General features: G+C 36.3%; 1 protein-coding gene across 1 annotated transcript in view; it reads left to right on the top strand.

Moving 5' to 3' along the window:
- LOC132487161 (dual specificity protein kinase CLK4-like) overlaps positions 1-4,045 on the top strand; it is a 35,833-nt gene extending 31,788 nt beyond the window's left edge. Inside the window, exons 12-14 of the mRNA XM_060094915.1 lie at positions 2,834-2,913; positions 3,635-3,725; positions 3,809-4,045. Coding sequence (XP_059950898.1) covers positions 2,834-2,913; positions 3,635-3,725; positions 3,809-3,949 — 312 coding nt within the window. The 3' untranslated portion in view covers positions 3,950-4,045. The remainder of the gene's footprint in view (positions 1-2,833; positions 2,914-3,634; positions 3,726-3,808) is intronic.
- The last annotated feature ends 8,479 nt before the right edge of the window (positions 4,046-12,524 follow it).

Below are 12,524 nucleotides of genomic sequence, written 5' to 3'. Positions count from 1 at the left end.
CTTATATTCCATATATATGTGTTACCATACGGTATTTGTCTTTCTCTTTCTGACTTACTTCACTCTGTATGACAGACTCTAGGTCTATCCACCTCATTACAAATAGCTCAGTTTCGTTTCTTTTTATGGCTGAGTAATATTCCATTGTATATATGTGCCACATCTTCTTTATCCATTCATCCGATGATGGACACTTAGGTTGTTTCCAGCTCCGGGCTATTGTGAATAGAGCTGCAATGAACATTTTGGTACATGTCTCTTTTTGAATTATGGTTTTCTCAGGGTATATGCCTAGTAGTGGGATTGCTGGATCATATGGTAGTTCTATTTTTAGTTTTTTAAGGAACCTCCATACTGTTCTCCATAGTGGCTGTACCAATTCACATTCCCACCAGCAGTGCAAGAGTGTTCCCTTTTCTCCACACCCTCTCCAGCATTTATTGTTTCTAGATTTCTTGATGATGGCCATTCTGACTGGTGTGAGATGATATCTCATTGTAGTTTTGATTTGCATTTCTCTAATGATTAATGATGTTGAGCATTCTTTCATGTGTTTGTTGGCAGTCTGTATATCTTCTTTGGAGAAATGCCTATTTACGTCTTCTGCCCATTTTTGGATTGGGTTGTTTGTTTTTTTGCTATTGAGCTGCATGAGCTGTTTATAAATTTTGGAGATTAACCCTTTGTCAGTTGCTTCATTTGCAAATATTTTCTCCCATTCTGAGGGTTGTCTTTTGGTCTTGTTTATGGTTTCCTTTGCTGTGCAAAAGCTTTGAAGTTTCATTAGGTCCCATGTGTTTATCTTTGTTTTTATTTCCATTTCTCTAGGAGGTGGGTCCAAAAGGATCTTGCTGTGATTTATGTCATAGAGTGTTCTACCTATGTTTTCCTCTAAGAGTTTGATAGTTTCTGGCCTTACATTTAAGTCTTTAATCCATTTTGAGCTTATTTTTGTGTATGGTGTTAGGGAATGATCTAATCTCATACTTTTACATGTCCCTGTCCAGTTTTCCCAGCACCACTTATTGAAGAGGCTGTCCTTTCTCCACTGTACATTCCTGCCTCCTTTATCAAAGATAAGTTGGCCATATGTGCGTGGGTTTATCTCTGGGCTTTCTATCCTGATCCACTGATCTATCTTTCTGTTTTTATGCCAGTACCACACTGTCTTAATTACTGTAGCTTTGTAGTATAGTCTGAAGTCAGGGAGCCTGATTCCTCCAGCTCCTTTTTTCGTTCTCAAGATTGCTTTGGCTATTCGGGGTCTTTTGTTTTTCCAAACAAATTTTGAAATTTTTTGTTCTAGTTCTGTGAAAAATGCCAGTGGTAGTTTGATAGGGATACAGATGGAGAGATATACCATGCTCCTGGATTGGAAGAATCAATATTGTGAAAATGACTCTACTACCCAAAGCAATCTACAGATTCAATGCAATCCCTATCAAACTACCACTGGCTTTCTTCATTCTGACACATATAAAATCCTTCAGATGGTTTTATGATTGTAAATCATTCTGAGATCTTAAGCGTCGATGATTAACTTTGGTTTGAGATGTGGTTTATATTTTAATTCCACCCTCCAAAATAGTCTTCAACTAAGGAACTTTTTGAAGATAATGGAGCTTGTATTATTTATTCCTGTCATGACTTAAGAACATTTTGAAAGCAGTGTGCTAGGCACAGTAGTTAATGGATTTAAAAAGCATTGCACATAGACTCTGCTCTTCAGAGCAAGGATTGGCAAACTATATCCTTTCTGATGCCTGCTTTAAAAAATGAAAAAGAATATGTGGTGGAGACCATCTGTGACCATCCAAGCCTAAAATATTTACTATCTGGTCCTTTATAGAAGAAGCTTTCCAGCCTCTGCTTAGGAGTGTACCATTTAGTTTAACAATTTATTCTACTTTAGCCAAAGCTCTGTTACTGTGTAATTTAAGAATATGAGTTTTGACTTGGGTTCACAGCTCAGGTTTCCTCATTGATGAGCTATATGAGCTTGAGCTAGTATCTTAACCTCTTTGAAAGTTATGTTCCCACATTCCTAGCTCAAGGTGGTTGTAAGAATTATTGGGACTGTATTTTTATTGTCTAGGATTAGTGTTACAAAGTTGCTATCCATTGGGTAATGGAGGTTAGTTAAGCAACTGATAAAATGAGTAGCCAGGTTTTTGGTAATCTTCCCAGTCATCCCTCAGTTAAACAGTGCAAGTAATACAAATAAGGAAAAACTGTTCTGTTTTACATTAAACAAATTATTCGAACATTGTAAATCAACTGTACTTCAGTAAAATATACTTAAAAAGTTGTTCCTCAATCAGCTATACAAACCTTACCAATTCATTTCAGAAATCAGACAATCAGTGTAGCTCATTCAGTTTTATTCCATCTTTGAAGTAGAGTGTAATATAAATTGTATAGCTGTCTAATCTAGTCCTTTTATGGAAACACTATTTTCTTTTTTTTTCTTAACATTTATTTATTTACTTTTTTTTTGGTTGCATTGGGTCTTCATTCCAGCACGTGGGCTTCTCTCTTGTTGTGGTACATGGGTTTTCTCTCTCCACTTGTGGTGTGTGGGTTCCAGAGTGTGTGGGCTCTGTAGTTTGTGGCTCGCAGGCTCTCTTGTTGTGGTGGGCAGGCTTAGTTGCCCCGCAGCGTGTGGGATCTTAGTTCCCCGACCAGGGAGCGAACCACGTCCCCCGCATTGGAAGGTGTATTCTCTACCACTGGACCACCAGGGAAGTCCCGGAAACACTGTTTTCTTGTGTTTTCCTTTTATGTGCATGTAGGGAAATGGAAAGTGCTAAGTTTCTTTTTTCTATTTTTTTAGACTCATCATAGTAAAGAACACCTGGCAATGATGGAACGTATATTAGGACCCATACCAACACACATGATTCAGAAAACAAGGTATGCTTTTTAAGATTAAAGTCCTTATTGGGTACATGCAGTGGCCTATATTCAAACTATAGAAAACCCATCTTTGTTGTTATTGCTTATTCCAAAGACTGTAGATTTTGAATTCTTTTTCATGAAGTCAAGTTTTTGAAAAGTAATGCAATATTTACTTTGTGATCCAGTAAATAAAGTGCTGGTTTTATACTCAAGTTAACCTTTGCATAAATGTTTTCCTAGGTTGATTTAAAAATAATACATAGAGTAGTAAAAAGAGCTTGATTTTGGAGTCCTATCTAAATTTGAATTCCAGACTGTTGCAAACCACATGTACGTCTTTGGACAAGAATACTATAAGTGGTTTCAAAACATAGCTTCACCGCAGAAGTCATCCAGGGAATTGTTAACGATTTCTAGCCCCATTCCAGATCTAGTGAAATCAGAATTTACAGGAATGGATCTAGGAACCTCTGTTTTTGAAGCTGGCATTGTTTCACATATGGTACAACTTAGGTGGGATACTAAAATTTCAGAGGGCACAAGTTTAGGAAAAATACCATATAAGGTATCCGATATAATTATTGCTGAGATTTTTAGAAATTGTATGTTTATGTATATATAGAGAGATGTCTCTGGTTCCATCTTTTCCCCCAATCCCCTGGTTGGGGCAGGGTAAGAATGTGGGTTTTGGGTTTTTTTTTTCTTAAAATTTAATCCAGACTTCTCTTTCCTATAGGAAACAGAAGTATTTTTATCATAATCAGCTGGATTGGGAGGAACATAGTTCTGCTGGTAGATATGTTACGAGACGCTGCAAACCATTAAAGGTAAAACAAAACAAAAAAACAAAAAAAAACTGTTTTAACTATATTTTATTGTCTTTCTTAAACAAAGTCATTTTTCCCCTCAGGAATTTATGCTCTGTCATGATGAAGAACATGAGAAACTGTTTGACCTGATTCAAAGAATGTTAGAATATGATCCAGTGAAAAGAATTACCTTGGATGAAGCATTGCAGCATCCTTTCTTTGACTTATTAAAAAAGAAATAAAATGGAAATCAGTGGTCTTACTATACTTCTCTAGAAGAGATTATTTAAGACTGTGTCAGTCAACTCTAAACATTCTAATATTTTTATAAACCTTAAATTATTTTGTACAGTTAAGTGTAAATGCTGTATGTTTTGTATCAATTGCATAATTATCTTGTTAAGCAAATATGGTCTTGAAAATGAATGAAATATAAAAGCTAAAATTAATTTTCCTTTTTTGAGATGAATTACCATTTTTAAAGACCTTTGGAATATCCTTTCTGTCCAGTGATAAATGTGATTGATCTTGCCTTTTTGTACATGGAGGTTGACTCTTGGAAGTGATTTTTGTGTTTTGTGTTTTGTTTTGTTTTTTTGAGTAAAAGGAAATCTTGACTACTTCATTCTTAAATGAATATTCTTTATTTACCTCAAATTTTCCTTAACTTTAAAAGATTTTTCTATAATTGTTGAACAGGTAATAAGTTTTATTAACTTTAGGTAGTCAGGTATTAGAAATCAAAACCCATAGGAACTGTTTGCTGTTGGAATTTCATTAAATTGTAAGTATTGTGTTCTGTTTCATTGGGTGATGTCAGTGGTGGTAAGTAGCATTCATGGAAAGACATCCACCTTGTGCATCGTAATAGATTAATAAAACCACATACACACTTCGTTTAAGATTAAAGTCTAACTGGAAAGTTAGCTTGGAAAGTCCTGTTTTCCAATGGTTATTTATGTAGTTAGTCACAAACGTAGAAATAGGAATTCTGATGACTGAGGTTTTTGTTTTTAATGCCAAATCTTTAGGAGTCTAGAAATTGTCCAATATCTGTCTCCTTACCATATGAAGTATAAATACTTAAACCTCAGCCTATGAGACTTTATGGTTATTATTAAACAATTTGTATTTATGTTACTGTTTACTGGAAAACAAAAAAAGATGATTTGATCGGAGAACACTTGGGAAGAAAACTGCAGAAGTTTCCAGACCCTGATTGGTTAACATAATGAACTTTTTGTTTGTCTGAAGGTATTTTTTTCTGTTTACCTGTTTACACATGAAAAACTAAATGGTAGGGGCTTCCCTAGTGGCACAGTGGTTGAGAGTCCACCTGCCGATGCAGGGGACACGGGTTCGTGCCCCGGTCCGGGAGGATCCCACATGCCGCAGAGCAGCTAGGCCTGTGAGCCATGACCTCTGAGCCTGCGCGTATGAAGCCTGTGCTCCGCAACAGGAGAGGCCACAACAGTGAGAGGCCCACGTACCACAAAAAAACAAACAAACAAACAAACAAAAAAAACTACATGGTAAATGCTAATTTAGTAAAAAAAAAAAACTCAAAAACTATTGATCAGTCTGCCAGGTAAAAATATTTTTTGTTGTAGAATTCATGATTGCTTATCCAGATAAAGTTTTTTGTTAATAGTAATCCCATTTCTGAAGTGCATTACCAAAGATTTGAGTTTTATCTGTATTCTGAACATAAAATGCATGTAATTTTTTGGTATGACAAATGGTTATACCAAGTGGGTTTCTCTACATGATCCGCTGGTAGCATTTGCACATATAGTAAAGCTATGTTCCTGAAGTTGACTAGGAATTTAAGAAAGCTGAAATAAGTTTTGCCATAGAATCACTGCATAAATTATTCTTAGGCCTCTGATGCAGTCCACATATAGTTCAACTATGTTTTATGTTATAAGGTTTTTTAAAGGAGCATTTGATGTAAAGAAATGGTTTTTCTTTTACACAGCAATCTTGTTATAGAGATGAAGAAGTCAGCCATCCTTTATTTTCCTCTCCATTTCCATACTGCTAGTTCCACTGTACTACCTAAGCCTCCTGACCTTTCCCTACAAGTGCTCCAAGTTCTCAAATTAATGTTTACTTTCTCCCCCATCAGAAACTCATTCCTTTGGAGTAGCTGATCTCAGGATATAGGAGGAAAGAAAAATATCCACACTCTTTCTTACTAAGAAGTTAATGATTGCTAACCCCTTTGCCTGCTGAAAAGTATTTACATTCTTCACTAAGGGTATTTGCTAGTTCCCAGGCCTAACTCATGGAAGTTTAGGAATTAAAGTGAAACTTCAGTGAATTAGGTAGCATAGAAGAAACGTTTAGTGGTGAGGATGGTACCTCTGGTATCATATGAGTGTCTCCTGCTAACCTTCCTTCCCATCTTCTGTGAACTCTCAGGTTCCTACTCTTATTTGCCTTTTTCCTTGTACTTCTGGACTCAGTTTCTGAAAGTGCCAGGTTTTTATTTGACAGTGTTGGGAGCTTCAGCACTAACAGGAAAGGTTTAGAATGGCCAGTGTATAAATATGGATCGTTTGTAACTGGGTATTTTCCCTCATGATTTGATGTCTCATAGTTTACTATTTCTTGAAATTCCATTGACGTCAAACCTAGTTTTAAAAGTGCAGCTAAATAGGTTATTTCCAGTGTTTTCTGCTACTGCTTATTTGCTCAGGTGTTCTCATCCATGCATTCATCAAAATTTTTGGAGTAGACGAATAAAATTGACTTATGCAGTTGACAGTAGAAAAGTACCCAGTGGAGTTTTGTAGTTCGTACAGCTGAAAACAATTCCTCTGAATAATCTTGAAGGGCTTGATGCTAGAGAAATTAGAAATGACTCAGCCACGACTCCTAATAATTGCGGCTGAATTGTGACTTAAACTCAGGTATCCTAGATTCTAGCATTGTGCCTTCTTGTGATAATACACCTTACTGAGTTAAAAACTTCAGTTTGATTCTTGTTCATGGTTCTGTGAAATGGGATGAAATGAATGTAATGGCTAATAGTTTAATTACTTGGATTCCATTTTTCTCACGTTTTTCTTTAGTCGTTGATACATAGCTTCAACCATCAAAATGGTTAAAATGGTATGATAATTTGAAAATATACTCTGTTTTAAGTAGATAGACAGATAACCTATATTTAAACTTATCTTGACATCCTGGAATGAAGAAACACTTTGTCAGTTAGTGGCCTGGCTTTTTAACTCATTTCCAGTTTGAAATTTCTGATTCCCACAAAATTTGGTGCAAGTAAGATATTTTAAATTTAAAGATCCAGGGACTTCCAGGGTGGTGCAGTGGTTAAGAATCCACCTGACAATGCAGATGACGCAGGTTCGAGCCCCGGTCCGCGAAGATCCCACATGGTGGAAGCACCTAAGTTGGTGTGCCACAACTGCTGAGCCTGAGCTCTAGAGCCCGAGAGCCACAACTACTGAGCCCATGTGCTGCAAGTACTGAAGACCGCATGCCTAGAGCTTGTGCTCCACAAGAGAAGTCACCACAATGAGAAGCCTCCACACCGCAACGAAGAGTAGCCCCCACTCACCGCAACTAGAGAAAGCCCACACGCAGCAATGAAGACCCAACCCAGCCAAAAATAAATAAGTTATAAAATAATTTGTAAATTTGAACATCTAGTACTTCGTTTAACAAGCTGCATTTTCAGGGAATTCCCTAGTGGTCCAGTGGTTAGGACTCTGCTTCCACTGCAGGGGGCACTGGTTCAATCACTGGTCAGGGAACTAAGATCCCACATGCCAAGCAGCCAACAACAAAAAAAGGCAACCTTTTCAAATAGAACAGAAGAATTCATGAGTCTTTAACAGTATTCATAGTGTCAGTAATGGTGGGCTTAGTAGATTGCACGTTTGCAAATAAATAGGTAGAAACAATTTTAATTCTTAAAAGAGTTGATCAAATGATCAATTAGTTGGTTAATTGGTTTTATTTTTTCCATATTTTCATAGAGGGAAGGTAAAGTTTTAAGTCAGGTTGGCTTTACAACTCCTTGGCCAGTCTAGCCTTTGCGGCCAGTTTTATGTTAGTGATTTTTTAAAATAAAATGCAAAAGTTGAATAATGAACCTCTAAATATATATAGCCCAGCTTAAAAAATCAAAAGCATTTTGCAAATTTTGTTTCATCAGTTCCCCAACTTATTTTCCTGTTGCATTTAAGTACAAATGTCATTTACCATTTCATCCATATTTCTTTACTGTATATCTTTTACCATGAGTTTCTAATGCGAGTATCACACCTAACAAAATAATTCCTTATCTGGTAGGGTCTATAAACTTTCATGATTGTCTAAAGAGTTATTTTAAGTTAGTTTGAATCAGTACCAAGTCAGGGTCCACACATAGCTAATTTGTCTCAGATCTCTTAATCACTATGTGCCTTTTTGTCCTCTCTTTATTTCTTTGCTAATTGAAACTTGGTCATTTGTCTTTAGAGAATTTCCCATATTCAATATTTCATTGGAGTGGTGTCCTTTCCTCTAGTCCCCACTTATCCTGTAAACTGATAGTTAATGAAGTTTTTTTATAGTATTCCTTCTGATAAATACAGAAGGGATGTTAGAAATACACTGTGTTGCTACTCTTTATGAAATACTATATTTGGGCACCAATCATCAGTGGATGCTAAAACCATGAGGGGAAAACTGATGGAGAACTTTAAAATGAAGGGATCAGGCTGAACCTCAGGTTGGCAACCAGATAGATGTGTTGATATGCGTCTGAGGTGATGCAATAGGAAATACACAGCACCTGTGGGGTATCATTGCCTTTAAAACAAAAACATTGAAATTGGATCTAGTCAAGCCTGTAGATTGAAATTGAAATACAAAGAATCATCCCGACCCTTTTTGTTCATTTCTTACCTGTCTGTTAATTCTTTGGGGTAGCAGTTCAATGAACTAAAAGAGCTCAGACTTCTTACCAGCATGGTTTCAACTTTATTCCTAGGTCTTCTCTGTGTTTGGAGGAGTAAGTTACTTTAAAGTAACTGTACTTCCTTACTTGGAATTACTGAAGGATAATATCTGTTATCTAATAACCAATGCAGGGGACACAGTTTTAATCCCTGGTCCGGGAAAATCCCACATGCCACGGAGCAACTAAGCCCGTGCGCCACAACTTCTGAGCCCACGCACTGCAATTACTGAAGCCCATGCACCTAGAGCCCGTGCTCTGCAACAAGAGAAGCCACAACAGTGAGAAGCCCATGCACCACAACTAGAGAAAGCCCGCACTCAGCAACAAAGACCCAACACAGCCAAAAATTTATTTATTTTTAATCTAGCAGATTACCTGGCTTTTAGTAGACCCACTAGTAAATAGCAGTTATGTACTTTGTTTTCTATAAATGCTTTAACCCCTAGTAAATAGCAGTTACTTTGCTTTCTATAAATGCTTTAATCCAGGTGACTTCATTTTTTTTAAATTTTCCCAGTAATGTTGGTTGTTCCTCTTTAGGGCACCAGGAATTACAAAACTATCAAGAATTCTACTTTTTTTTTCTTTTATTTTTCCCTTCGGTACGCGGGCCTCTCACTGTTGTGCCCTCTCCCGTTGCAGAGCACAGGCTCTGGACGCACAGGCTCAGTGGCCATGGCTCACGGGCCTAGCCGCTCCGCGGCATGTGGGATCTTCCTGGACTGGGGCACAAACCCGCGTCCCCTGCATCGACAGGCGGACTCTCAACCACTGCGCCACCAGGGAAGCCCAAGAATTCTACTTTTGACTACCTATCATAGCAGTTTTTATTGTGACATTTCACTGAAACTGGAAGGGGGAATAGAATTTTCAAAGAATTTTCAAAGAATTTTTCTTTTTTTAACCAATCAAGAATGGTCAACTATTCAGATATATTTTCTTATATTCACTCCTTTCCTGGTTTTAGTTTGTTTTTAAATGTTGCAATTCTGGGGAGAAGTTATATATAATTAAAAGACTTTAGCACAGATTTAATTGTAAAGGGACAATTTGTTGTCCCTTTGGGATATTTAATACTAAATCCTAAATATCCCAAAGGAGCAGACACCTCATAGGTCTAGTTCTTTAGGTACTATCAACAGCAGTTACATGTAATGAGATTAAAGATTAATTGTATATTTGGAGGAGTTCCCATGCACCCCCTCCTCCCAGTGACTTAAAATGTTTCCCATTACAAATATAAATGAAAATTAAGGTTTTTTTTAACTTAAAAAAAAACAGTGCTCCTTTTTTTAATCTTGAGCTTTGAATTTTATTTTTATTGAAGTATTAGTTTCAAGTATACAGCAAAGTGATTCAGTAATATATATACATATATATGTGTGTATATATATATATTCCTTTTCAGATTCTTTTCCATTATAGGTTACTACAAGATACTGAATATAGTTCGCAGTGCTATACAGTAGGTCTTTGTCATTTATTTTATATATAGTAGTGTGTATCTGTTAATCCCAAACTCCTAATTTATCCCTACCCCACTTCCCCTTTGGTAACCATTTATTTTCTATGTCTGTGAGTCTATTTCTGTTTTGTACATAAGTTCATTTGTATCATCTTTTTAGATTCCACATATAAGTGATATCATGATATTTTTCTTTGACTTATTCACTGAGTATGATAAGCTCTAAGTCCATCCATGTTGCTGCAAATGCCATTTTTCATTCCTTTTTCATGGCTGAATAATATTCTAGTGTGTGTGTGTGTGTGTGTGTGTGTGTGTGTGTGTGTATCCACTCATCTGTCGATGGACACTTTGGTTGCTTCCATGTCTTGGCTATTGTTAATAGTGATGCTATGAACATTGGGGTGCATGTATCCTTTCAAATTAGAATTCATTTTCATCTTTTCTGGGTATATGCCCAGGAGTGGGATTGCTGGATCATATGGTAGTTCTAGTTTAGTTTTTTGAGAAACCTCCATGCTGATTTCCATAGTGGTTGCACCAAATTATGTTCCCACCAACAGTGTAGGAGGGTTCCCTTTTCTCCACACCCGCTCCAGCATTTATTTTTTGTAAACTTTTTGATGATGGCAATTCTGACTGGTGGAGGTGATACCTCAGTAGTTTTGATTTGCGTTTCTCCAATAATTAGCAATGCTGAGCATCTTTTTGTGTGCCTGTTGGCCATCTGGATGTCTTCTTTGGAGAAATGTCTATTTAGGTCCATTTTTTGATGGGGTAGTTGGGTTTTTTGTTATTGAGTTGTACGAGCTGTTTGTATATTTTGAAACTTAAGCCCTTGTTGGTCACATCATTTGCAAATATTTTCTCCTAGTCCATAGGTTGTATTTTTGTTTTGTTTATGGTTTCCTTTGCTGTGCAAAAGCTTATAAGTTTGATTAGGTCCCATTTGTTTATTTTTGCTTTTATTTCTTTTGCCTTGGGAGGCTGTCCTAAGAAAACATTGCTATGATTTATGTCAGAGAATGTTTTGCCTATGTTCTCTTGTAGGAGTTTTATGGTGTCATGTCTTATATTTAAGTCTTTAAGCTATTTTGAGTTTATTTTTTTGTATAGTGTGAGGGAGTGTTCTAACTTCATTGATTTACATGCAGCTGACTGTCCAGCTTTCCCAACACCACTTGCTGAAGAGACTGCCTTTTCTCCATTGTATATTCTTGCCTCCTTTGTCGAAGATTAATTGACCATAAGTGGGTGGGTTTATTTCTGGGCTGTGTATTCTGTTCCATTGATCCATGTCTTTTTTTTGTGCCCATACCACACTGTTTGGATTACTGTAGCTTTTGTAGTATTGTCTGAATTCTGGGAGGGTTATGCCTCCAGCTTTGTTCTTTTTCCTCAGGATTGCTTTGGCAAATCTGGGTCTTTTGTGGTTCTGTATAAATTGTAGGATTATTTATTCTAATTCTGTGGAAAATGTAATGGGTAATTTGATAGGGCTCACATTAAATCTGTAGATTGGTTTGGATAGTATGGACATTTGAACAATATTAATTCTTCCACTTTGAGAACATGGGATATCTTTCCATTTCTTTGAGTCATCTTCAGTTTCTTTTATCAATGTATCACAGTTCTCAGCAAATACGTTTTTCACCTCCTTGGTCAGGTTTATTCCTAGGTTTTTTGTTTTTTGTCTTTTGTTTTTTATGTGATTATAAAATGAATTGGTTTTTTACTTACTCTTTCTGATATGTCATTATTACTGTAAAGAAGTGCAACAGGTTTCTGTATGTTAATCTTATATCCTGCTACCTTGCTGAATTCATTTATCAGTTCTAATAGCATTTGTGTGGAGTCTTTATGGTTTTCTATATAGAGTATAATTGTCATCTGCATATAATGACAGTGTTCCCTCTTCCCTTCCAATTTAGATACCTTTTAAAAAAAAACCCAGTGCTTTTAAATGCTGCTGGATTTACTCTTAACTAAAGGCAACATGGGTAGGTACAGTTTAGAGAATTATTGATAATAACAGGCCTAAATGATTAGAATATGTCATTAATAGAGGAGTTTAATTTTTAAAGATCTTGCTATTAATTTTTAAATTTTTTTTCAAATGATTTTTAGGAACAGTTATTTTGTGTGTCCTCACAATAATTGCACCCATGAGAACAATATGACTTGTGTGACAATGCTTGCCTGCAGAGTCAGATTGAATTTAGACCCTGGGATTCCCTGTATAGGTAGACAAATTAGGTATTCTCTGTAGTCTCATCTATGAGTTGAAATACTAATACCTAACTTCCCAAGAGTGGTTGTGAGGATTAAATAAGGTAATTTATATAAAGTAGCTGTTATTTTCACCATTTCTTGATTTATACCC

The sequence above is a fragment of the Mesoplodon densirostris genome, chromosome 3, assembly GCF_025265405.1.
Source record: "Mesoplodon densirostris isolate mMesDen1 chromosome 3, mMesDen1 primary haplotype, whole genome shotgun sequence".
In the NCBI taxonomy this organism is placed as follows: Eukaryota; Metazoa; Chordata; class Mammalia; order Artiodactyla; family Ziphiidae; genus Mesoplodon; species Mesoplodon densirostris.
This window is presented reverse-complemented; position numbering and strand designations above follow the sequence as displayed.